Source organism: Sciurus carolinensis, chromosome 14 (assembly GCF_902686445.1).
Source record: "Sciurus carolinensis chromosome 14, mSciCar1.2, whole genome shotgun sequence".
Taxonomy (NCBI): domain Eukaryota; kingdom Metazoa; phylum Chordata; class Mammalia; order Rodentia; family Sciuridae; genus Sciurus; species Sciurus carolinensis.
This window is the reverse complement of record NC_062226.1, coordinates 11,390,655-11,417,995: the sequence shown is the minus strand read 5'-3', so window position 1 is coordinate 11,417,995 and position 27,341 is coordinate 11,390,655. Positions and strand designations below refer to the sequence as shown.

The following is a 27,341-nucleotide window of genomic DNA, read 5'->3' as shown; positions in this document are numbered from 1 at the left end:
AGTATTGCATGTTGCTTTTGAAGAGGAGTTGGAATTTGGCTTTACTCAGCCATGCCCTGGGTATGCATAAATATATATATATATGTGTGTGTATAGTTCTAGGCATGGGAAGCATAAACAAGCAATATAAATGTTTACTGAGGCTCCTCATGTTTCAGGAGATATTCATAAACTTTATCAAATTAATTCTACCAACACTGTATGAGCTAGTATCTATTATTGACCCCACTGTATAGATAAGGAAACTGAGATTTAGAGACACATGCTTGTAAATGAAAGATATGGGACTTAAACCCAGGTCTTCTGACTGAGGTAAACCTGAATTCTTACCTCAGTTAATTCTCAGAGGAACCTTCTAGATAGTTATTTTTAATTTCCCTGATGATGTGTGGAAAACATAGGCTTAGAGAGGGTAAGAAGCTTCCAGGGTTACACAAATAGTAAGGAAGTGTTAAGATTCAAATACAATTTTTTTGACTTTAAGTTCTGTGTCTTTTAGCAATGGAAAAGCCAACTCATGGGCTTGAAATATAAACTTCCTGCTAAAATATGGCAGATTGAATATGCATATTTATTTCTGTTAACTCCACCATAAATATAGAACACCAAAGGTATAATGCATATGGCAGATGACTAATGCCAGTAAAGTTTTGGAATATAGAAACCCAGTGGACAAGTGGTAACTGACTCCACAGAATCGGCAAAGCTGAATCCTAAAGTCAGGAGATGGGAAGGGGCAAAAAAAAAAAAAAAAGAAAAAAAGAAAGGAAAAGTAAGTTTATTTGTTTGCAGAGCCCAGTAACTATTTTGTAATTAGATTCTTAGGATCCCCCTTCCAGCATGGAGTAGTAGGAAGCTGAAGACAGAATTGATAGAGTTTTATATAAGGAACATTTAGACACCGTCACTTCTACCCTTGTACCCCACCCACCTTGATTCCCATGGCAAGCTGATCCAAATAGGCAACTGATTTTTACCATCCCAGCAAAAGATAGGAGATTTAGTTTGGAGAAATTGAACCACAGACACTCCAGATGTTAGTCATAGCTGAAAATAGCACAGAGATATCTTGTTGAAAACCTGTTTGAAGATAAAAATCTTTATGTGAAGCCAGGTGCAATGACACACGCCTGTAATCTCGGTGACTTGGAGGACTGATACTGGAGGATCAGGAGGAAATTTGAAGCCAACTTCATCAAATTAGAGAAACCCCATCTCAAAATAAAAAGGACTGGGGATATAACTCAGTGGTGAAGTGCCCCTGGATTCAATCCCCACCCCCACCCCCAAAGGTTAATTCAGTATGTGAAATAATTACTTCCTTGTCCCACTACACTCTCACACTTAAGGAAAAGGCAAATGAATTTTAGTGAAGTAAAGGGAAACCAAGGAGGAAACCTGAGTCTAGAACATAACATACTACTAAAATAGGGAGTAAGGCACATTAGCAGTAATCACCTATGACCCTTTATAGAGAAGTTTCCTATTCATCATTTTATTTCATCCTTCCAGAAAGATAGGCAGAGTCAGTATTTTCCTCCTTTTGCAATTGTGTGAACAGTTTTGGGTCTCTAAGATCTTTCTGGCAAGTAGTCCACTATATCATCTGCCTCATGTGAATCTTAGATTTTTTTAAAGATTGTGTGTGTATGTGTGTGTATTTTGCCAGGGATCAAACCCAGGACTTTGTACATGTTAGGCAAAGAGGTATGGACTTTTGGAATTTGAGTGCTTGGTTTTCTACTCTATAAAATGGGAAAACATCATTCCATTAAAATTACTGTAAAAAGTAGATACTGTCACATCTTAAGTATGTAGAATTGTGCTTAGTGGCATGGTCAAAACTAGTAAAAGATTGCTCCTAGTTTTTTTGTTTTGTTTTGTTTTGTTTTGTTTTTTCAGCAGTCAGTGCATCCCAGTGACTTTAGGGACTGCAAAAATTGGCACATACTCTCAGAAGAAAGCCCCAGGGTAGAAGTGGAGCGGGCTGGTGTGCTTCCTTGTCTCAGAAATCATAAATTCCTCAAGTTTGTCCTGTGTTGATGATTTGCTGCAGTTCAAACTGATGTTTTATGTTTTGTCCTGATTTCAGAGAATGTTTTCCAAAAAGGTTAGTGCTATATGATTCTTGAACATTAAGATCCACATACAATATTTAGTTGTACTTCATCAAAATACATTAGGGCTGGGCTGGGGATATAGTTCAGTTGGTAGAGTGCTTGCTTAGCTTACACAAGGCCCTGGGTTCAATCCCTAGCACCACCAAAAAAAAAAAAAAAAAAAAGGGCTTACAGTGAGACCTTTAATAGTTCCAAGATAGAAAGGAAATTTGAGACTAAAGTGGTAAAGAGGTATTGCTTTTATGTAACTTTAAAAATGAGTTGATTTTAGGAGGAAAATAAAATTTTGGCAGATGGTATTTTAAGCTTCAAAAGTCCGATAAAGGGGGAGCTTTTTGTTTTGTAGGACTGGGGACTGAACTGAGGACCTTGCACATGCTAGGCATGAATTCTAATTCCTGAGCTACATCCCCATTAGAAGAGGGATCGCTTATATACTTAAGGAATAAAGACACTGTTATGTTTAGTGATTTAAAGTACATGCTTGAGATGGGAAAAGACCTGGGTTTGAATCTTAGCCCTGCCACTTAGTAGCTGTGAGACTTGGTACATAGTCGCTCTTAGTCTCAGTTGTCTTAACTAATAACACTATTAACTAATACAAGTATTGTGAGCATTAATTGATCAAAGCCTGGAATAAATGATTAACATTAGAATCTAATTAGGAATTAGAGGTAAACTTAAGATTTTTGCATAGGTGAATGATATAAATATAGAACCCTAAAGGGACAGAGCTAAAAGAATCCCTTTTGGGGCCATACTGAGAGTAGTGACAAAGGTAGTTGCACACTCAGAACTGGAATCCAGAATTAAATCTCCATTAGACTCAGTAATGCCACACAAATAAGTCAAAAAAGTTGTTCAACATTTGTCTGGCTCTTAGAAGGAGTTTGCAGCAGATTTAGGAAAAAGGAAACAAGTATTCAGATTTGGGGTTAAGAAAAATAAAAATAGTCTTACTATTGGTGCTCTCAACCAAACAAAATTTGACACTTTATAGCTAAAAAAGTTCTCTTTATTACTGGTAACAACCTCAGGAATGTTTGTTAGAGGAAATAAATAAATAAAATTGGTGGTTTGAAAATGTCTTCATTGATATGTGTAACGAGTGTACTGCTAGTAAGATTGAAGAGTGAAGATTTTGCTTAAGTGTAATTGAAGATCACAGATTGTTCAGTAACATTTAAAGTTTTTGTTTTCCAAGAATTTTAAATAGAAGAATGTAAGAATTTAATCCTAAGAGGGCCCTTTATGATATTATTACATAGATACTATTCTTTGGTTAGAATTATTTCCTGTGTGATGTTTTAAGTTTTTAGATTGATAGAAAAAGATTTAATTTTCTTAATAGTTTATATATTAATGATAAAATAATGTAGCTTTAAAATGTTTGTCAAGATTAATCTTCATTGAAAAGTTGAGATCTTAAAGCCTGATTTTTCTTATACCTTGGGGCTCAAGAAAATATCATTTTTACCTGAAAGCAATATAAAAACATACAATTAAAATAAATGTTGAATCCCAGAATATATACCATTCATCTGTGAATATGTGTATGAAAGCAGACCTCTTAAAGAATTCTGAATGCAGTTCTTCAATTTGCTGATAGAAATACTTTGTGACCACTATATTTAAAACATACATTCCCATTTAATTTTTGTTAATTATTTTAAGAACTGGAAACTTCCACACAGTTGTAGTTGTGTTTTAATAAATCTAGCCCATTTTTCATTTGTTATTTATTTTTGCTTCTCAAAAGGCACAAATCTGATTTTAAACTTGTTAATTTCAGAAGAAACTGACTTTTTGAAACACATTCTTTGTTAAGCATTATAAAATATTACTAAACTTTTTTAGAATCCTAATTGATTAGGTTATGTGAAAATATAGCCCGAAGAATGTGGGACTTGATCCTGTGTGTGGGTATTGTGTGTGATATATTATTTGTGGGTGATTTTGAAAAGATTTTTATTCTTGATACATAATGCTTTATACAGTCTTTAAACGAATAAGTCAAACAATACAATCAGTATTAAACTGTATTAATAAGCAGTTTGCTCAGTATAAATAATAAAGTTGAACTTTGTCAGAATGATTTGTTTGGAATATGATTTTGTACATAATAATTCTGTTCCTTCTGATGTAGCTGATTCATAAATCCTGCCCCCCATCACCATCACCTTTTTTACTCAGTGACACCGTGTGTGTTCACTTTTGTCATGTGAACGCCATGACAATCTTGAGTATTTACTGCCTCTTGGGCCTCTTCATGATGGATTGCTATGAAGGAGAATCAGTAATAGCCAAGCAGGAAAAGTTAGGCGTTGCAGTTAGCCTTGTCTATACATGATTTGGAACAATTGTGCCAAACACTGAATAATTTTCCTGTGGGAAACTTGAGCCCTAAAAGGAAATGAACATAGCTAAAGGGCTGCATATCACATGGGATTTAGACTTATTTTTAGAAGGGCACTATAATGCCATATTTGGACTAAAACAATGTGATAGCAGTACATTATTTTATTAAACAGCCATCTTTTCTGAAGAAGTCAGCTACTTTTCTACTACGGTGTATGCCATAGAGTCAACATAATACTTATGTAACCATCCAGCTAATATAGTTTTAAAGTATAAATATATATATTAAGGGTTTTTTAAAAAATACTTTTTTAGATCTTGATAGACCTTTATTTTATTCATTTATTTATATGTGGTGCTAAGGATTGAATCCAGTGCCTCACACGTGCTAGGCAAGCGCTCTACCACTGAGTCACAACCCCAGCCCCATTAAGGTTAGAGATGCTTATTTGGCAAACATTTCTAGAACAGGCTTATCAAGTCTGGTTTCTGCAGTAAAGATTCTGTGATAGTTCATTGATTACAGTACATGGTTGACTTTTGTTTCATATGTTTGGGATAGGTTGTTTACTTGGGGGGCGTAAAGAAAGGGTAGATATGGAGCTTCAAAATTATTCAATGTCTTAATATAGAAGAACTTTCTAAATCACAGTGAAAACATTACCTCTGAGAAATGATCTAAAAAGAAATAAATAGGTTAATTAGTGAAGGTCTTTCATATTGAGCTCTGCCGTGTTTGAGTTAATATGATTTATAAGCTAAAAAGACAAAAAATACTTCTTGTCAGTTTTTCTGCTTGATTTTCTTCTTTAAAATTGCACTTTATTTCACTTTATTATAATAAAGCATAATGTTGATGACACACAACATTTCTGAATTGTTTACTGTCTAATTGCAGATCCCCCACAGGGTACTAAGACCCAAACAGGAAAACCTGCCAAATACACATTTTGTCCCTTGGCTTCTCTCCCAAGATTGGAAGTAGACCAGCATCATAAATTTCATATCTGGTGGGAAAGAGTTACCACTGATGTACCAGGCCTTATGCCACCTACTTTCTGTGAAGTATTTCTTTTGCTTCTGATAAGTCCCATGTGTCAGGGATATTTGCATAGATTTTATAGATAGGGAAGGTTCAAATTAGTAAGTGACTTGCACAGAATCATGCAGATTAGTAAGAAGGAGAGGCAGCATTTAGATTTAAGTGCCTAACCCTAGAATTTGTTTCCTGTACATGGCACTGTGAGCAAGGTAGAGCATCTGTGTTCCATCTTGTTCATTCTTTGTCTGTGTCCACTGTGCACACATTGTGGCCAGATTTCGAATTGCCTTTAGTTACCCATGCTCATGTAAATATTATTCCAGTCTGCTCTGTGTTTGGTGTATTGGAGCTTTGGAGTTTGGAATTCTCCTGCGTCAGCCTCCCAAGTTGCTGCGATGAAAGGCCTTGTGCCACTGCACCCAATAAAAATACTGATTTTAAAAAATCTGGCATCATTAAGCTCCACATTGAAGGCCACCTAATATTTAGAAGAAGTTTCCTTTTCTCTGAATATCCTCCCCTAATAACATAGAAGAGCCACTCACTGAGATCATACTCAATTTGCTTTTATATTTAAGAGCATCATATGTATCTACATGTTATTGGGGAAAGGTCTTAGTTTTTCTCCTTTTTCATAAACACTGAACAGCCTTCATCCAAGGAAGCACTTCATATGATTAAAAAGAAAAGGCCCTTTTTTTTTTTCTGTACTGGGATTAAATCCGGGGGCATTTGTCCCAGGCTTTTTGTTTTTTATTTTGAGACAGGATCTCTCTAAATTGCTGAGGCTAGCCTGGAACCTGGGTCCTAATCCTCCATAGTAGCTGGGATTACAGGCATGCATCACCCCACCCAGCCAAAAAAAAACCATTTTCAAAGTCTGTTTTATATAGATTTTAATTATAAGAATTTAGAAGAAAAAACATACATTATCAGCTGGTGAATTTGTGTGCTACTTAAAATTCAAAAAGTGAAGGGAATATTTTTCACTTTTACAATATATTTATTTGGGCTAAGAATGTGGGGTAGATTAAGACGTGTCAACTCTTTGAAAATGCATTTGTCAATAGGAAATTACTGTTAGATAAGTGACTCTGACCCTTATTGTCCCTTCTATATCCCCTTGAAAATTAATATTCAAGTATTTGTTGAGTGCCTCCCATATGTTACATGGCTTTGTTTTTGATTTGGTTTTTGGTTTGGGTTTGGGTTTTGTTTTTGTTTTTCTGAGCTGTTGAGATACAGAACAGAACAGAAATCTTGATCTTCATGAAGCTTAACATTCTAGTGAATTTGTTAAAAGCACTAAATTATCCTGCTTAGAAAATTGCACACAAAACTTTGCATATAGTATCAGTTGTAGCCACAATTCTGTTCATGAAATCCCAGGCTAATCACACTGTACATTTTATTTTGTCAGAATTCCTGTCTGGCATTCCTTAAGGAAGGGTACAGTGTTTTGATTTTAGAAGGCAAATCAGTTATTACTGTTTTTATCACTTATTTTGGCTCTATAAAATTAGAAATGCTATTAGATGTAATATGACCCATTGAAATACAATTTCCGGATTTTGCAGATTTTTTTTAGGACCATCTTGGTCTTGCCAAGACGGAGGAATATCTGTTTTCGTAGGTTTAACAGTCTTGTTCTTAATTTTGTTCTCTTAAATCAGTTTTACTTCTAAACATGAATTGAAATTACACTTAACAAGAGTGGCATGTACTTAAGAGAGAATGATTTTACCTTAAGAAGGTTTTCAGTTTTCATTTAAGTATAGCACCCCTTCGTTTTCTTTTCCTTCTTTTTATATTCTATTTAGGAGATTTTAAAAACTTGGTCTTCAAATTATTTCTAACAAGCTGTTGCTGACTTTTTAATATGAAGACGTAGCAAGTAAATTGTTATTTTATTCCCGCAAAAATATTATAAAAACTGGGTGTGCTGGTACACATATGTGATCCCCAATTACTTTGCAGGCTAAAACAGTAGGATCATAAGTTTGAGGCCAGCCTGGACAACCTAGGGAGAACTTGTCTCAAAAGATCCAAAGGGCTGCAGATAATGCTCAGTGGCAGAAGGCTTACCTAGTAACACACACACACACACACACACACACGTGTGTGTGTGATGGAACCTGATTACCAGCACTTACTAAGGCACTCAGTAAAGATAGGTGTGTTATAATGTATTGGAGTAGGGCTTTGGTAGGGAGAGAGTTGGCTTTATTCTGTTTTGTTGAGCATCACAAGATGGCTTTTAATAAAGCATTTGGAACATTCTGGATTAGTCCTAGGAAGAACTTTTTCTTTGGGCAACAGACTACTTAGGAAATAATCTTTCCTGTGCTGGTTATTTGTCATGGCAGGTGTCCACTACATTTTCTTCGGGTACTTTCTTTTTCTTCCTGCCTTTCTTAGCTTTCTATTTTTCAACTAGAGTTTACAAAGAGTATGTATTCAGAGGGTTTCCTCTAGTTCCCAGTACCTTATAAATCCTGAGAAGTTATCCAGAGGGTCAGTTCTCACAGTAAGGTATAAAAATAGTCATCCAGAAAGATTACAGAATGTGGTACCTCTGAGATTTGAACTTACGGAGAACTTTTAAAAGCAGGATGAGAAAAATAAAGCACAAATGTTATTATATTAGCTTTTTGTCTGCACAAACTATTTTAAAAGAGCTTTAAAATTTAAGAAATTACAAAGTCTCACCATTGCTTTATCACATAACACTAAAACAGAAACAAATCCAAGAAAGAAATCTATTAGAAATTAATCACATGAGAGATGGAGGTAAGGAGGATCACAAGTTCAAGGCCAGCCTCAGCATCTTAGGGAGACCTTTCTCAAAGCAGAAAAGGCTAGGGATATAGCTAAGTGATGGTGTGTCCCTGGGTTCCCCAGTAACCACACCCCCCACACCCAAAAAATTAGTCACATGAACAGAGCCTACCTTTGATTACTGTTGAGCATATATCCACAGTATTGAGCACCAGTTTCATTCTACCAGTGAAGTGCCTTAGTAAGTGCTGAACTTGGGTGGCCAGGATGTAAACTCAGTTGACTTAATCTAAGTCTACTTTTCTGACCTGTATAATTAGGAGGTAATAGGGTTTTTAAAAATAATGTAATTGATATATTACTGCTGACCGAAGTCTACTTTATTCAGGTTTCCTTAGTTTTTATAAAATGTCTCATTTCTTTAGGATTCCATGTAGGGTACTATATTAATTTAGTCCTCTCATCTCTCTTAGGCTCTTTTTGACTGTGACAATTTCTTAGATTTTTTTTCCTTTTTATGTGTCTGGCAGTTTTTTATTTGTGTCTTGGTGCTGGGATGGATTCAAGGTCACAATACTGTACATGCCTTCACATAGCCTATATCTTGAAACTCATGACCAAAATGGTCTGATTGGACTGTGCTTTAGAAAATTAAAATTATTTGACACAGTCATTCTGGTAGAAGCAAAGAGAAGGTTGGTGCTGTGGTCTGAATTGTTTTTGTCTCCCCAAAGTTTGTATGTTGAAACCTGATTACAGTGTGACGGTATTGGGAAAGGAGGCCTCAGGGAGGTGATGAAGTCATGAGTTTGGAGTCCTCAGGAGTGGAATTGGTGCCCTTATAAAGAGATCCCAGAGACCTGATTTGAACTTTCTACTTTGTTAGGATATAGAAGGAATTAGGACATGGCAAGAAGGTGATATCTAAAGGCCCAGAAAGGTGACCTTCAGCAGACATCAAATCTACCAGCACTTTGATCAACTTCCCAGGCTTCAGAACTCTGAGAAATAACTTTGTGTTTAAGTGGCTCAGCATATAGTATTTTGTTGTAGAAGCCTGACTGAGGCAATCATTTAGATTATTCTGTTAGTCTCAATAAGAACAACATAGGCCCAGCCTTGGATGGCGCATTGGCTGTGAATAGGAAGAGACAGAATCCATCCTTCACAGAGGTGTAGACTCTCTAGATCAGTGAGCATTTGTGGGAGCTGGAATCAGAAACCTGTAAAAGTCTGGGCCCAAATGACAGAGAAGGTGGTAAACCTGCTTTCTTCACAGAAATAGAGAAGTCTTAGGAAACATTTGTGGCAATCAGTGGGGAATGAGATTAGTGTTTTGTAAGTGTAGTACAATTTAGATACAATAAAACTATACACCTCTTGAAGTGTTCAGTTTGATTTGTTTTGACTGTTGTAAATGTCTGTAATCACCAACCAAAGAAAGTATAAATATTTCTGTTGTCTGAGAACATTTCCTCCTCTTTCTAGCTGATTTTCCAGCCGCACCCCAGGTAACCACTTTCTGATTTTTATCACCATAGACTTTTGCTTAACAATGGTTTTGAGATTCATCTGTGTTGTTACATGTTTTAGAGGTTCGTTTTGTTGTCAGTTTGTATTTCATTGTATGAATATATCATAATTTATCTCTCTATTGATGGACATTTGGAATTTCTAGTTTGGGATTATTAGAAATAAAGTTATTAGGAGTAGAATATCTGGGTCAGCATAGGTAGATGTAAAGTTAATGTTAAAGAAACTGCCATGTAATTTACCTAAGTAATTGAATCACTTTACACACCCATTGTCAGTAATGGTTCCAGTTGTTTCATGTCCTCACCAAGATTTGTGTTTTTTTTTTTTTTTTTTTTAATTTTAGCCAGTCAGATGTATATCATTGTGTATGTTTATAGTTTCTGAGCTGTATATACTGTTCATTTTGTTGCTTAAAATGCAAGAGACAACATATCACTAATTACAGAGTTTCATTTAAACATTTTACTACTTTGCATATACAGACTTTTGGAGAGTTGAATTTTGCAAGATGCAGCAAATATTTTTTTTTTCAAATATTTTATTTAGGTGTTGATAGACCTTTATTTTATTCACTTATTTATATGTGGTGCTGAGAATCGAACCCAGTGTCTCACATATGCCAGGCAAGCACTCTGCCACTGAGCCACAACCCCAGCCCGCAGCAAATATTTTTAACATACGTTACTACATGGAAAAAGCAGGTGTTTAAAGTGGGTATGCATTTCAAGTTATAGCAGGTTATTTGGGATAGTTCCTGTGGGCAAAATATGTATAAAATCAATCAACAGCATGTAAATGCATTTAAAATCATACCAAAAATCTCTCTGGTCATATTGACTATGACAAATTACTGTGTTGTATATTTAGATCAGGGGTTGGCAGGTTGCTTCCTGGGGGCCGAATCCACCATAAAAATAAAATAAATAAAATTTTATTAGAACATTGCAGTGCTCGCTTATTTACATATTGTCTATGACTGCTTTATAAAGGGAGAGTTGAGTACTTCCAACACTGAATTGCTCAGCCAAGAATTTTGTTATTGTTCTACTGTATTTCTTTATTTTTAAAAATAAAATTTTATTTTTAAAATAAAATAAAAATTCTTTTTAGTATACATGACAGTAGAATGTATTTGGGCATATCACACATTACAAAAGAGTATAACTTCCCATTTTTGTGGTTGTACATGATGTGAAGTTACCCTGGTCATGTATTCATATATGAACAAACATAGGAAATTGTATTTGATTCATTCTACTGTCTTTCCTATTCCCATCCCCACTCCCTTCCCTTCATTCCCCTTTGTTAATCCAGTGAATTTCTATTCCCCCATCCTGCTTATTGTGAGTTAGCATCTGCATATCAGAGAGAACATTTGACCTTTGTTTTTTTTGGATTGTCAGTTAAGATTTTTGCTATCTGACCTTTATAGAAAAAGTTTGCAAGATATCGGTACTGTATAATTCTGTGGCATTTTGGTTTTCTTGAGATTAGCAGCCCAGACAAAATTAGCTGATCAAAAAAACACTTCTGTCATAATAGCCATAACTTTCAGGACATAACCTGACAGTAGTTTTGCTGTTCATTCCTTGTTCTTTGAAGGTTTGCATTACAGCATGGTGGAGAGGATATATCTGGTTGACTTGATCAGTTTGCTCATGGATAGTGTTAGCCACCATGTGTTGTACCAGCAAGCTCTTTACATCAGCTACATCTATGTTTAACTCCTTCAGAATAAAGAGAATGCGTTGTTGTATCAGGCTTAATTTTATAAGCACTTGGTTAGAGTATTTTGCAAGGTATCTTTGCTGTGTTGTCTTAGAAAAGGGATCATCCTTAATGTTGGTATGATTTGTTTTCAGAACCTTTTCAAATGTAATGATATCATTATTCTGATAGGAACTTATTAAATTCATCATTGTTAGAATTTCTAGATAGTTTTTGTATGTCTTCTCCTCTGGTAAGTCAAATGGATTTCTTCCAAATTCTTCAACATATTTCCTAAGACCAAATATTTTAAGCAAATGGTTCACATGAAACTCCTTAGTTTATTATCATTCTTGAAGGCCTCAAAAATTCAGCATGCGAATTTTCAAATTGACCTTCTCTAAAGGGCATTTTACCCTTTGTTTCTTCAATGACTCCAATGATCAGTGGTTAAGGGATGATTGATGAAAACTGATCAGTTTACATAGTGTTTTCAGTTTTTGATTTTTTTTCTATCCTATATGCATTTAAATTTCCAAATAGTATTTCTCTAATAACTATATCCTTTTTCAGATTGTCTTCTTTATCATCAGTCAGGTAAGACTGATGCAACTGCTGTAAAAAAAATTTCAAAGATTTTCATATTCCTATCACTTCTTTTCCTCTCAATTCTCAATTCTTCTCCTTGAGAGAGGTCAGTTTGGAAATTTGCATGCTGAATTTTTGAGGCCTTCAAGAATGATAATAAATTGAGTTCTATGTGAATCACTTGCTTAAAATATTTGTTCTAATGTTCTAATCTTCTTTGTTTGCCCTAAATCATAGTCTGTCATTCTTCGCATGTTTCAGAGCTTTCACTTTTCTCTTACAGAATTCCTAAATTCATCTGATATTTTTTAAAAATATTTTTTAGTTGTCGAGAGACAAAATACCTTTTATCTATTTATTTATTTTTATTTGGTGCTGAGGATTGAACCCAGTACCTCACATGGCTAGGCAAGCAGTCTGCCACTGAGGTACATCCTCAACCCTGATATTTTTTTTAAATAAGAATTTTCTTTAGAAGTCCAAATGTTCAGATGGAAATATAACTCAAGAATAGAATTAATAAACTTCAACTGGGGGTATAATTCAGTGACACTTGCCTAGCATGTGTAAGACCCTAGGTTCCATCCCCAGCACCCAAAAAAACCAAAAGAATAGACTTTTTCACAATATCTCTTAAAATTTCATTTTGAATATAGATCAGGAATATATGTCTGGCTAGGTATGGTGGCACAGACCTATAATCCCAGCAATTCAGCAGACTGAGGCAGGAGAATTGCAAATTCAAAGCCGACCTCAGCAACTTAGCCTATCTCAAAATAAAAAAAAAAATAATAAGGCCTGGAGTGTGGGGGGTGTACCTCATTAATAATGTGTTCATGAGTTCAGTCCCCAGTTCCAGAGAGAGGGGGAGAGAGAGAGAGAGAGTGTGCGTGCGTGTGCGTGCATGCGTGCATGAGCATACACACGTGTGCTCATCATTTCTGGAAAGTTTTGTTGGTGAGAAAGTCATATTAAGCATTGTTTTAGTACTTTAAGCCCCCCTCCCCTTTTTCTTAAATCCCAAGTTCCAGTCTCTTTCAGAAATTGCTTACTACTCCTTTGATGTTGTCTTTCTACAACACTTTCAAATTAGAATTCTGATTTTCAGAATCCCCATTTGATTGAATTACTGTCTTCAGAGTGTTCCACATAGTGGTCCTCCTTATCTTTACACAAGCAATCATTTTTCCTTGGTTGGGTATCTCACTGTGGTTTTAAGTTGGCATTTATCTAATAACTATCTTTTCAAAGTGTAAAGTGTGTGTCCTTTTTATTAAGTTGTCTTTCCCATTGAGTTCTGTGTATGTATAAATGTATTGCTTGCCCCTTTCTTCTCTTAATGGTATCTTTAAGCAGAAATTTTTAATTTTCATGAATTGTTCCAGCAAATGGCATAAGAAATGTATGTAGCGATCAACACAATATGAAATAAGACCACTAAATGATAAGGAATTCAAATATGTTATGAGAAAATATTGTTTTTGCCAATGGATAAAAACTACTTCCTCTTCTGTAAAGAGTTAACTAAAACTGGACAAATGTCAGTTAGGAATCCTTCATGAAGCATATCAAGCACCCAGCTATTTCTAATTCCTTCCCTTGTTAAGTCCTATTTGCTCACAAGCTAAAGAACTTTAATAATGCAGTGCTTTCCTCGCTAAGAAACAGGCTTGATTCTCCTTGATGAGATTACATCATAAGCAGCATACCGTAATTCAAGAGTCTGGATGGTATTCCAGTTTTAAGATGAAAACTGAAAGTGATAGTCTTTTTCATCCAGTAATTTCTCTAGCCTTTGGGATAATCATGTTCCCAGGGCCATGAGTATCTTACAGTTGTGGAATCTGAGAAACTTTAAAGCTTATATATATATATATATATAAGCTTTTTTTTTTTGTCTCTTATTTTTTTTTGTCTCTTATTGTTCTTTTTAGTTATATATAATATTAGAATTCACTTTAACATAATTTTAAAAGCATATAATTTGCTCTAATTCAGTCCCCAGTCAGCTCCTTTCCCTTTTCCTCCTCTCTCCGTTTGTTCCCTTCTATCTGTTGATCTTTCTGGTACTTATTTAGTTTGTTGTTGTTGTTGTTGTTTTTTTTTTTTAGTGTCTTGTGGATACACATGAGGGTAGAATTGATTGTGGTATATAAAGCTTATATTCTTAACTGATAAACTACTGATACCTGCAAGACTGCCAAACTGCTTTATTGGCACCTATTATTACTAGTTATTAAGACTGTAATAAAATAACAGTTAAGGTAGTTCTAGACAGTGTTGATCCCTGACAAAAGGTAAAAATAAATTCAAGGTGAGACCCAGAACTATATAGCAGCTTACTGTATGGTGGCAGATGCCAGGTGACAACCCAGAGACAGGGAACTAAGAACTCAGAGTAGGGACAGCCTTCCTGAGTTGAGAGAGAAAGGGAAAGAGCAAACTCACAGGTGACATTTGTGGAGGACAAGGGGGTTAGAATTTGTGAGGCAGAGTACTAAGAAAGGAAGATGAACAGAGAGCTGCAGAATTACCTAGAGATGTCCTTAAAAGTCGTGAATCATTTAAAAAAAGAAAAACCAAAAAAACAAAAAACACTGGGCACTTCATCAAAAAGTTTTAAATCTTGCTATCTCACTAGCCAAAAGCCACTGTTAAAAATATAAAAAGCTAAGTCACAGACCAGGATGAAATACCTATAAAATATATGTGATAAGTGAGTAATGAACTCAGTTTTAAATTGAACATACAGGGACTGAGTTGTGGCTCAGTGGTAGAGTGCTTGCCTTACATGTGTGAGGCACTGGGATTGATCCTCAGTGCCACATAAAAAATAAAATAAATTGAATATGCAATATAAAACAGCAACAGATAAAACCATGGGCATGTATTACATGGTAGTGAATTAAAAATTTTTTCATTTTTTTGTGTGTTTAACAAATATTTTTAAATCATTTTTAATACATATTTTGAGTTGTTAATGGACCTTTATTTTATTCATTTACTTACATGTGGTGCCAAGAATTGAACTCAGTGTCTCACACATGCCAAGCTAGTGCTCTAATACTGAGCCACAACCCCAGCTCACAAATCTTTATTTTACCAATAGATCAAACAACCAACAATGGACCGACCAGGTATTAGTCCATTTTTTTATTGCTATAACAAAATAGTTGAGGCTAGATATTTTACAAATATAGAAGTTTATTTGCCTCACAGTTTTGGAGGCTGCAAGTCCATTATCAAACACCTGCCCCCTGTGGAGTCAGTTTCTGCTGATGAGTCACTTGGCTGGGTCACCCCATAGCAGAAGGTATCATGGAGAGAATACATACAAGAGAGATCATGTGGCAAGACAGATAACAATTCACTCTCCCAGGAACTACCCGGGATCCAATGAGGACTACCTTAATCTTTTCCGTGGGCAACACCACCAGTGACATAACAGTCTGCCACTAGACCCCACCTCTTGAAGATTCCACCATCACTCACCATCACTAGAGGACTAAGCTTCTAACACATTAAACCTTTGTAGGAGAAACCACAACCAGTCCATAGCAAACCTTGAGTACCAGCTTGAATCTTGAAACTAGAGCATGACCAAAAGTTTACATTATCCTTAGCATCATGAAGAGAAAAAATGAACTAGAATTCATGAAAATTAAAAATTTCTGCTTAAAGATACCATTAAGAGAAGAAAGGGGCAAGCAGTACATTTATACACACACAGAACTCAATGGGAAAGACAACTTAATAAAAAGGACACACACTTTACACTTTGAAAAGATAGTTATTAGATAAATGCCAACTTAAAACCATAGTGAGATACCCAACCAAGGAAAAATGATTGCTTGTGTAAAGATAAGGAGGACCACTATGTGGAACACTCTGAAGACAGTAATTCAATCAAATGGGGATTCTGAAAATCAGAATTCTAATTTGAAAGTGTTGTAGAAAGACAACATCAAAGGGGTAGTAAGCAATTTCTGAAAGAGCCTGGAACTTGGGATTTAAAAAAGGGGAGGGGGACTTAAAGTACTAAAACAATGCTTAATATGACTTTCTCACCAACAAAACTTTCCAGAAATGATGAGCACATGTGTGCTTTTCCATTTGAGAACTGGGACATGGGCTTCATGGCCCAAGGATCAATGAAAGTAGCACTTTTTGTAACTGATTATTCTAACACAAACACTTTACCCTCTACCTTTGAAGTTAGAGCAAGTATTTTCTATGGGAAACTGATTTTAAATATCACATTTTCTCTCTTACAATAGAAAGGTCACCAGCTGCACTGCTTTGCAATAAATATGGAATATAACATGAGGTTTGTAGAGTAAAGCAGGTTGCATATCTTCCATTTTCCCACACCCCCTTAACATTTGCTTTTACCTTGGCTTACATGATTAGCCCCTGGTGAGGCATTGACTATGGACATGCCTATGTGTATGTGTATCCTTGCAGCATTTTAAAATATGTAACTGAAAAGACCTTGTTTTATATACCTGAACAAGTATTTGTACTACTGACCCACTAAGCCTTCTCTTCCATTATGTTTTTCTATAGGAGTCTCCCCAGGACAGTGCTATCACCCGGGATATTAATCGGACATTTCCAGCTCATGACTATTTCAAGGATACAGGAGGAGATGGACAAGATTCCTTATATAAAATATGCAAGGTATTTCATGTCAGGAAAAAAAATTCCCTTTTGAATGAGGTTCTTTGAAATTATATAAAAGATGACTACAAAGTGTAGTTTGTATTTGATGGTCAAGAATGCAAAAAAGAGAGACTACAAAATCAAAGGCAACAGTATAATTTTAGACTCATGAAAGAACAGGAAATAATTAGAAATTAGTAGGAGAGATTTTTGTCTCCCTTTTAGTTAGGATTTTCGGATGACAGTCCCCTGGCTCCATGTCTACTCTTAAAAGTTGGTTTTATATTAAGAGCCTCAGAGCCCTGTAACATTGCAGTCTTCTTTGCAGCATTTACATTATATGTGCTAAACTTGTCACCTTGGGTGTGGTCCAACAGAGGGAAGTGCCAGTGCACATCCAGGTGGATTTATAGCACTGCAGCATGCTAACTGGTGGAAAATACTGAATTCTGTCAAAAGGTCTGTACCTGAGCACTGTAAAGAAAATGATAGACTATTTCATTTCAATAATCTGTTTTCAAAAATAAAATGATACATCAAAGATATAGAGATAAAAGAAAAAGTCAGGATCCGTGTTTCAACTTAGACTTATTGTTAAAACTGGGTTTTAGTCTTTCTTCCCCTCAGAATTAATCATGTAATTATTTAACATCAGTTATATAGTATATAGTAAAGACATGAGACATGTCCTTAAGGAGCTTAGAATTTTATAATGGAGAAGGCAAAGCTAACAGCTAGTTTTCGGACTGGCTAACAATAAAGGATAGACTCTCCAATGATGAATTAGATGATACGAACTCATAGGATAGCTAGAGTTCAGAGAAATTTTTCTTGAATTTAGTTTTAATTTACACATAAGACACACATAGCTCAGATTTTTAATCTTGTCTGATCATCCTTTTAGCCACTTCTTCTTCTTTTCTTTATTTTTTTAGATGAATACAATATTTTTATTTATTTGTTTGTATGTGGTGCTGAGGATTGAAGCCAGTGCCTCTTGTGCTAGGCAAGTGCTCTACCACTGAGCCACAGCCCCAGACCCCAACCCCTGTCTTTTTTTTTTTTTTTTTTTTTTTTTTTTTTTAAGTGACAGCGTCTTGCTGAGTTGCTGAGACTGACTTTGAACTTGGAATCCACCTGCCTCAGCCTTCTGAGCTGCTGGGATGACAGGCCTGCACCTGGCCTTTTCAACCACTTCTTAGTTGTATTTTACCTAAGTAGTCACTCCAGCCATTCCTCACCTTATTACAGATGTCCCAGAAAGAAACCTTGTGTTCTCTGTCCCTGGTCTCTCATCTTAGTTCTGCAGTCCAGCCCCGGCTCCTAACTCTTGACGATCTTCCCTACAGCTCTCTGCTCTTGGCTGGTCATACTCTCACCTCACAACATCACCAGCTCCTTCTCTCTTTTCTCTTCCTTCCCCTCCCCTAGGAGATCCCTTCCACCTAAAAGCAGCAGCTATCACAAATGCACAGGTGTTCTCAAATCTAGTTTAACTCACAGTCTAAATGTCCAGCTGCCAGTTAGCCTCCATGTCATAGTCTGTCAAGTACATCAAAAAAACAGGTCTCAAAATAGAATTTATTTTAAAACGTGTTTTATTGTGAAAATTTTGAGACATACACAAAAGTTTACTAGCATCTTGAATTTATATATATTCCTCACACTGATTTAGTGTTTCTATTTACCAAAATGCCTCCCAAAGACCTGTGTTGGATGTATTACTACCAGTTTTTAATACAGTATTAACAACTTTGGCATTAACATTTGTTAATTTATATTAATTTGTTAGGTGGAAAATGGTATCTCCTTGTATCACAAGCAGATTACTTCTTAAAGCCCTCTTTGCACATCCTGTCTTTGGAAAGTATATGTTTCTCTCCTCCTGTAGCCCTCTCATCAGATAAGCTGTGATAAAGTGGGAAGTCTAATAGGATTACATTCAATTCTACCTGAATTTATGAAAACATAATTACATGTATATTTAAAGCTATGGTTTCACTAAAAGCTATTGATAAAATCTATTACATATTAACTAGATTATCATTTGATAAGAACTGGCATCACATTTTGCTAAGAGATAATTTAAATATGCCCAACTTTAGATTTTTTTTCTTGGGACACAGGAACCTTGGCACAAAAAACTAAATGGAGGGATGGGAATGTAGCTCAGTTGGTAGAGTGCTTGTCTTTCAAGCACAAGGCCCTGGGTTCAGTCCCCAGCACCGCCAAAGAAAACTAAGTGGAGAATAAAGGACTGGGGATATAGCTCAGTTGGTAGAGTGCTTGCCTAGCATGCACAAGTCCCTGGGTTCAAACCCTAGCACCACCACCGAAAAAAAAAAAAAAAGCATTTAAATTTATTAAACATGGAATAACATCTTGAATCTGTAGGGATTGTCCTTTCTATGTTAGAACTGCCAATACTAATCATAAAAACAGAGCTCTGAAAAACAGCTAAAGAACCAGAGAACAAACCATAAGGAATGTTAGAAATCAATACTCTGTTTAAGAAATGTTCAGAGAAGATAGGTAGTAATCAATTTGCTGCCAAGAAAAATAAAAATCAGGATTCCAGAGGGAATCCCCTTATCAGAAGTTATTGCCAACCTTATGGAAAGAATTATATTTTGGTGTCTTTGCCAAAAGACTTTTTCCCTGAAAGAAAAACGAGTGACATTTAACAGTGTTAGTGAGTACCTACTATGTGTAAGGTACTGCCTAGGTTGAATAGGACATCACCCCAGGCCTCAGGAAGCCTACAATCCAGAGAGAAGATGGATGTTTAAAATGCTGTGTGGTAAGTGCTGTAATAACTATGCATATGTAACAAGTACCACAGAAGTACAGAGAAGAGAGGGAGAAGACTGCATTTTTTCAGGCAGAGAAGAGGGGAATCTCCAGGATATAGCATGAGCAATCACAAGTTTTTAGAACCTTTTTCAGTGCTCAAATGGTTTTTGCTTAACCTTCTCCACTCCTGGCCACAGGAAGGGGTGTGATGACAGTTCTATTTATATAAAGAAAGAATTGCAATTGGAAAGAGGAATTGACATCATTCATTGGCCAGCAGAACGCCCCCAGGAGTATGGGTGGCATCGTCCAGACTCCTGTGTTCAAGATCCTAGAGGGCAACCATGGCCAGTGCATCACTGCATTCGTTTAAATTTCTTGTTTCCCCCTCTCCTCAGGCTTATTCTGTATATGATGAAGAGATTGGCTATTGTCAGGGCCAGTCATTTCTTGCTGCTGTGCTGCTTCTCCATGTGAGTAATTGGGTTTCCGCTATGACTTAACACCTGGTGAACTTAGCTTATACTATCCATAGGCTAGAGGATGGTTTTATTTTAGGTTTGGCCAGACTCTTAGAGTTTTAATGCCTGTAATCTGGAAACTACAAGAGAAACATGGTGAGAATAAATGACAGTGTTGAAAACCAGTATAATGATAGACTTCCTTTTTATTACTAGGAAAATTGGGTAGATTTTAGTATTAGTTGGACCCTTGGGGATACTCTGTTGTCTCTGAAGCAGCCACTGTTGTTAATGTTTGTTTGGGGATTTATGTATTAGGTGGGAGGAAAGTAGAGAACTTGGCTTGCTTTATTGCCATTTTATTCATCATTTGTTCACAAAGGCCTTTACCCTTCAGATTTTTTATTTTCTTTTAAAGTCACAAAAAAGTTGAAAAATGTAAAGGTGAACACCCATATAGACTACTCGCCATCTAATTTACCATTTAGTGTTTCCACACTGATTTCCCTTTGTCTCTCTCTGCATCTCTTTTTCTCTTACACACACACATTTTATTTTTTATTAGAAAAAACTTACTGAGTTTTGTTTTGTTTTGTTTTGATACCAGGGTTTGAAACTAGGGGCACTCTCTAACCACTGGGCCACATCCCCAGCCCCTTCTTTATTTTGAGACAGGGTCTTGCTAAGTTGCTTAGGGCCTAGCTAAGTTGCTGAGGCTGACTTTGAACTTGGGATACTCCTGCCTGAGCCTTCTGAGCTGCTGGGATGGCAGGAAAGGAAGTAGCAAACAACGAGATACTTCTGAGCATGTGACTTGTAAGGATAGGCATTCTGCAACGTAACCATAATATAATGATCACATCCAAAAATGCCATGTTGATTCAATAATGTCATAGTCCACATTCAGTTTTTCCCCCATTGTCTACGAGCCTGTGTGGTTTCTTTCTTTTGCAACCTCAGTCTAGTGACATCCCCACTTAAGTATTATAACCCATGGGAAGTAATTTTCCCAGCTTCCTCGTCTAAGTTTGAACTCCCTGTTGGCCTGCTGCAGTGTGAAAATCAATTTTTGTTTCAGTGTGAGGGGAACCAGAAATGCTCTGTGGGTCAGGCCACTTCTCTTTCACAGGTGGGAAAGTGAAGTTGCCTTCTGTGATGAAGACCTCAAAAGATCTGATCTTTTGAATAATCTGCTATGTTTTTCTCATTTATTGCTTAATCTGGTTTGCTCTTTGGTCTTTATTCTCAGTGATTTTCTGTGCTCAGCCCACCTCCTTCTTCTCATTCCGCAGAAACACGCCCACTTTCTCAACTTTTTGGAAGGCTTGTTGCCTTCACACCAAGCCTTAAATAACATTGTCAGTGCTTTTTTTCTGTTTTGAAAATGAGACATCTTGCTAGGTTCTCAGGAAAATATTTTTCCATAAAACTATGAAAATGTATGTATTATTATAAATCAATTATTATAAACATGTATTTATAAATAAACATAAAATAGGGGTTTTATAGCAGTTTTAGCCTTACTGCAAACATTCCTTTGATACTTCGTTACTGTAAGCCTTAGAATGTGTAATGTTCTTCTATAACAAGCTATGTTTTCATTAGTGATGGAGAAGAAAAACAATTTTACTAGAAAGTAATGGCAGCTAAGGGAAGTACATTGATTAAACGGAGGTCTCGTGATTTAGGAAAGATGAAACCTTCTCTGTGTATCAGCCTGTTCCTAAACTCATCTCAAATCCTGTCCTCCCCACAAAGCCTATTCCTGACTCCCTCTGGCAGATGCAGATCTTGCTGTCCTGTGTTCTCACTGATCCTTCTACCTAATTCATATTACAGTTACTATATCCTAGCTGTACGGGAGGCTCCTTGAGGACAGGCACAGTGCTGACACAGAGTAGGCATCATTGAACTTTCTTGGCTGAGTAAACAAAACTTTAGACCTGAGGTTCTGCAAACTACTACATTTCCTGGTAAGACAATAGAAGGGCGAATTTACTATACTGAGAAAACTTTTGTGTATGTTTTGTAACTTTCCCCCGGTTGCCTGTCTGTTACAGATGCCTGAAGAACAGGCATTCAGTGTTCTGGTCAAGATCATGTTTGACTATGGTCTCAGGGAACTTTTCAAGCAAAACTTTGAAGATTTGCATTGCAAATTTTCCCAGTTGGAACGCCTCATGCAGGTAAAGAAAGAAACCAGTTTACCTTGAACAAAAAGAGCAGGACTAGGGAGAACTAGATTGAGGACTCAGTACCATCCCTGATAAAGACCAGGTTTTGTTGGTCAGTTCTCACTATGGTAAGGAGGCCAAGATTAACACAGTGTGAAACTGATGGTGTAAGTTGAGTTTTCAGTCCCAAAAAAAGCCAAAAGAGCAAATGACTTCGTAAGGCCCTTTGTCACAGCACATTCAGTCAAAAAGTGCTCACCATGACTCTGAAGCTGTCTGGTTAGGAATCTCATAACAAAAGTGAAACAAACTTTCCCAGACATTTCAGATCTTGGAAAGAAAAACTGACTTTCCAAATACTTGTGACCATGTGGGATTCCTTCTCTCTTTAGAACTGGTTTGTGGTCTGGAAAAGAGAGCTGAGTGCCAGCTTAATACTAGATGATAAGTGTTCTTCTGAGCCTTTAAGAGATTTTTAGAAAAACACAAGTATGTGACTTTTTTGGCCTATTTCTGGCAGATTTATGAGCCTCCCAAGAGGGAGTAGGATAGCTACACATGTGCCCAAAACTAATTAGTTTGCTATTTCAGGAATACATCCCTGACCTGTACAACCACTTCCTGGATATCAGCCTTGAAGCACACATGTATGCCTCCCAGTGGTTTCTTACACTTTTCACTGCAAAATTCCCTCTCTACATGGTCTTCCATATCATCGACCTGCTTTTATGTGAGGTGTGTATCAGAGGCCACAGCACTTTGACTCTTGTTTGCAGCATACTTTTCTGTGTCAGCTCTGTCAAGAGTTTGTTCTCAGTTATGTTATTTTATTGCTGGGAAATCCAGGCTGAAGTGAATCTTTCTTGGGCTAATACTACTCCTCACATTTGTTGAAGTGCTCTCTGCTAAGAAAAGATATATTAGACGTTTGTATTAGTTAGAATTAAACTTGGCTGCATTTTACAAAGAAACTCAAAATAACAGTGACTAAATAACAGAGGTTTTTTTCTCGGGTAAAAGAAGGCGGAAGGTTATGGTCTCATCCTTACATGGAATAGAGCTCCAGCCATCATATCTTTTATTCAGGCCAGGAGTGGAGTGGGGGGCAAGTGCTTCCCTTCTTTTTAAGAGATCTACAAATTGGCCAAAACTTCATTATATGACTGTGCCGCTATCCCCCTCCCCCTTTTTCTTTTAAAGCTTGATAGGAATTTGCTAAACCTTCGGAGTGCATTATTAAAGAGAAGATAGATACAGAGTAAAGAACAACCTTTGCTATGAGTTTTGGGTTTTGAAGTATATGTGTGTGTTTAAGAAAAAACTAATTATAAAATTAATGTTTATTATAGAAACTTTAAAACGTACACCAAAAATTTAAAATACTTCTGGTCCCACTAAAAGTGAACTACTTTTAATATTTAGGTGTGTGTTCTTTCAACCTTTTTTTGTGTGTGTGTATGTACATTTTCATAACTTCTATATGGGATACCGTGTTTTTCCATTTGGGACATTACATAACATATTATGGTTCAGTATGTATATATTTTAGGACATAATTATGCTATGTACACTGTTCTCTTTTTTCATTTCATATAGTTGAACATCTGTAAACACACACATGCCTATACTGTCCTTTTTGTTTCATTATGGCATATCCAAGTATACAAAAATCCATAGGGAATTTGTATCTGTTAGCTAGCCTGATGCATTCTTATATTACCAACAAGCCATTATTCTTACTTGCTACCCGGTACCCCATTATTTGGATGTGCCATAACTTATGTAACCAATTTCTGATCTCCAGCCTTTAAATTGTGTCTAGTTTTTCATAATTAGAAACACCATCTGTTAAATAGTTACTAAAGGCCAGGTGGCTTGCTAAGTAATTTACATAAACTTTGCAACTAATTATCTCAGAAAACCCTTAGGAGGATATTAGTGTTGGAAACTGAGGCAAAGTGTTTAACTTGATCACAGATGTTAATGCCTCCTTCATATTTTCTTTGCCTCTATGATTCCCAGATTGGTAAGATAAGAGGAGGTAGACTAGAAGGAGCCAGGAGCAAGTACAGTTCTGGGATATAAGGCGTACTGAATTTCTGTACTGTGATTGGGATAGCCCAGTATACAAGGCAAGTCCACAGGAGTTATTTCTTAGTCATTCATAATTTTATAATTCTCATATTTTTATTTGAAATCATGGTCTAATTTGGAGAAGCATTTTTTTCTTATAGAATATGAGAATAGGACTAGAAAAGCTCTTCTCTGAGAAAAACAGAATGGTTTACTTTAAGTGACTTTTCAGTGATGATCCTGCCATTTTTATTTTTTGAGATAATTCATTTCCTAACTTATATTTTCATAATTTCTCTAAAACTGTGAATTATTCTAAGGACCAACCACATATGTAACACATAAATACTGAAAAATTTTTTTAATCTTATCTTTCAGGGCATAAGTGTTATTTTTAATGTGGCCCTTGGATTATTAAAGGTACGTATTTATTCATAAGATGAATTACCTGGCACACACCCTGGCTCTATTAGTCTTGGTTTCATTCTAAGTAGTTGCTATGCTCTGGCGTTTTCCCTGATGGTGAAAGTGCATAGGTGGCTAAACATGAAGAAATATCTTCTGGGGATTTGTTAAATGCTGGGATTATAAAAGTTTCCCAGGTTTTCTACACAGCAAACCTTTTTATTCTATGGTTGTATTTTTTTCTGCCTTCAAGACTTCCAAGGACGACCTGCTATTGACAGACTTTGAAGGTGCCTTGAAGTTCTTCAGAGTTCAGCTTCCTAAAGATACCGCTCAGAAGAAAATGCAAAGAAACTAATGGAATTAGCTTGCAACATGAAGGTAAAATAATGTTTGCACTAATGATTCTTTTGTTCAGTTAATGTCTCACTTTTCCTGATGAAACTGGTAACATTTGTAACATGTATATCCCTTTTCCCAAATGCTTGGTGACAGAAGTATTTGGGATTTCCGATCTTTCCTGGATTCTGGAATATTCGCATATACATAATGAGATATCTTGGGGATGGGACCCAAGTCTAAATCCCAAATTCATTGTTCATATACACCTTATATGCATAAGCCAAAGGTAATTTGATGCATTATTTTTAGTGCATCTGACCGATGCATCAGATGAGGTCACGTGTGGAATTTTCCACTCATGGCATCATTTTGGTGCTCAAAAAGTTTCAGATTTTAGAGCATTTTTTATTAGGGATGCATAATCTATGGTAAATAATGATATTTTCATTTGTACGACATTACATTTTTCTTTCCAAAATACTTTCATATACAGTCAGCCCTTTGTATCCATGGGTTACACATCTTTGAGTTCATCCACAGATTGAAGATATTCAGGGGAAAAAATTAAGTCTGCACTGAATATGTATAGGCTTTTTTTTCTTGTCATTATTCTCTAAGCAATACAATGTAATAACTATTTACATAGCATTTGCATTGTATTAGGTGTTAACTAGTTTTAGAGTTGGTTGGAAGTATATGGGAGGATATGCCCATGCATACCCATGCATGGATTATATGCAAATGATATGCCATTTTACAGAAGGAACTTGGGCATCCTGAGATTTTGTTATCCAAGTGGGATCCTGAATCCAGTCTCCCACAGACACTGAGGGATGACTGTGTATATTATATAGTCATTAAAATTTTTTCTTCCTGAATTTTAGGAATGGTATTACTATCCCCATTTTGAAGACAAACCAAAACATGGCAAAAGCGTAGCCCCTCAGACATACAGCTAGTTAGGGGCAGAATTTGATTTTTATGATTTCTAGTGCATTGTTCTTTAACTTTCAGCATTTGTTACAGTCAGAAGTTCCCTAAATTTCCTAAAATGAAATGATTAATACATGAGAAAAACCACTTGATTTTATTACTTCATACAGCTTTCATAACATGTATAATCCTTTTAAGGTAAAAACATACATTACCTCCTTTTCCTCATGTTTCAGTAAAGTTGTCTTTAAAAAAAATAATTGGAGGTTTAGTTTGGAATTTCAGGGTGGAGGCAGGGATAGGCAGAATAGTTGTATTTGGATTCATATAAGGTACGTAAGACATAATCGTCCTCTTGAATAGAACTAGGATTCGTGTGTCAAGGCAGATGTTGGGGTAGCTTCACTATCTACAAAATAGAGCAGGGGCTTCTGACCCAGAAGTCAGAATTCAGAGTGACTTCACCCCTGTGTAAAGTTTCAATTTCTCTTCTATAAAATAATATTGAACTGCTGGTTCTGATTAAGTATCAAACTGAGCTAACACAGACGACCTTTATTCTTTGAACACAGGGAGGCTAGACAAAATACAACCCAAGAAATGTTCAAATACTTGAATGAGCCTGAAATAAAAAAGAGAGAGATGCAGGTGCCCAAAAGAAAGTAACTCAAAGCTAATGTGTGTAAACTCATATATCAGCATCCCAAGGATATGGAACCATGTCGTTAGAGTTGGATTTTTGGTGGTTGTTGTTGTTGTTGTTGTTTTGTTTTTTTTCTTTTTTAATATTTTCAGTTGTAGACAATACCTTTATTTTTTTATGTGGTCCTGAGGATCGAACCCAGTGCCTCACACATGCTAGGCAAGTGCTCTGCCACTGAGCCACAACCCCAGCCCCAAGAGTTTTAATGACCACACATATATAGTAAATATGACTTTGGGCCCCTAAGAGGTACTTGAATCTGAGACCTCCACATACAGGTGGGACTTCTTTCCTGGTCTGTTGAAGGGAGGATACCCAAGAAACAATAGAAGGCATAATTTAAAGTGAACAGTGCCTGAAAAGAAATAATGTCTGTTGCTATTTTTTCCTCTCTAGTTTTCAAGCAGGCATCAGACATTGTGCTGTAATAAGTTCAGAGGATTTTCACAGAGCATAGGATCAAGTGAGTTCTGAGATTCTTAGCGTCACTCTTCTACCTCAACCTGGCTCAGCACACAAGAAGGCGCTACCCCTTTTTTGCTCTTAATGTCTTCCCTCCAAAACCACCTTTTTCAGTGTCCCTACCTTAGTTAGTGGTATCTGGTTGCTTAGACCAAAAACCTCACTGTATCCTTGACTTCTCTTTCTCACACTTAACATCTTCTC

The 27,341-nt window shown here is 36.2% G+C and overlaps 1 protein-coding gene across 1 annotated transcript in view; it reads left to right on the top strand.

The window, feature by feature from the left end:
- Positions 1-27,341, top strand: part of Rabgap1 (RAB GTPase activating protein 1) — a 151,048-nt gene that overhangs the window by 98,926 nt on the left and 24,781 nt on the right. The window contains 7 exon segments of the mRNA XM_047525843.1: positions 16,696-16,809; positions 19,983-20,057; positions 22,106-22,231; positions 22,811-22,954; positions 24,671-24,712; positions 24,951-25,017; positions 25,020-25,078. Coding sequence (XP_047381799.1) covers positions 16,696-16,809; positions 19,983-20,057; positions 22,106-22,231; positions 22,811-22,954; positions 24,671-24,712; positions 24,951-25,017; positions 25,020-25,078 — 627 coding nt within the window.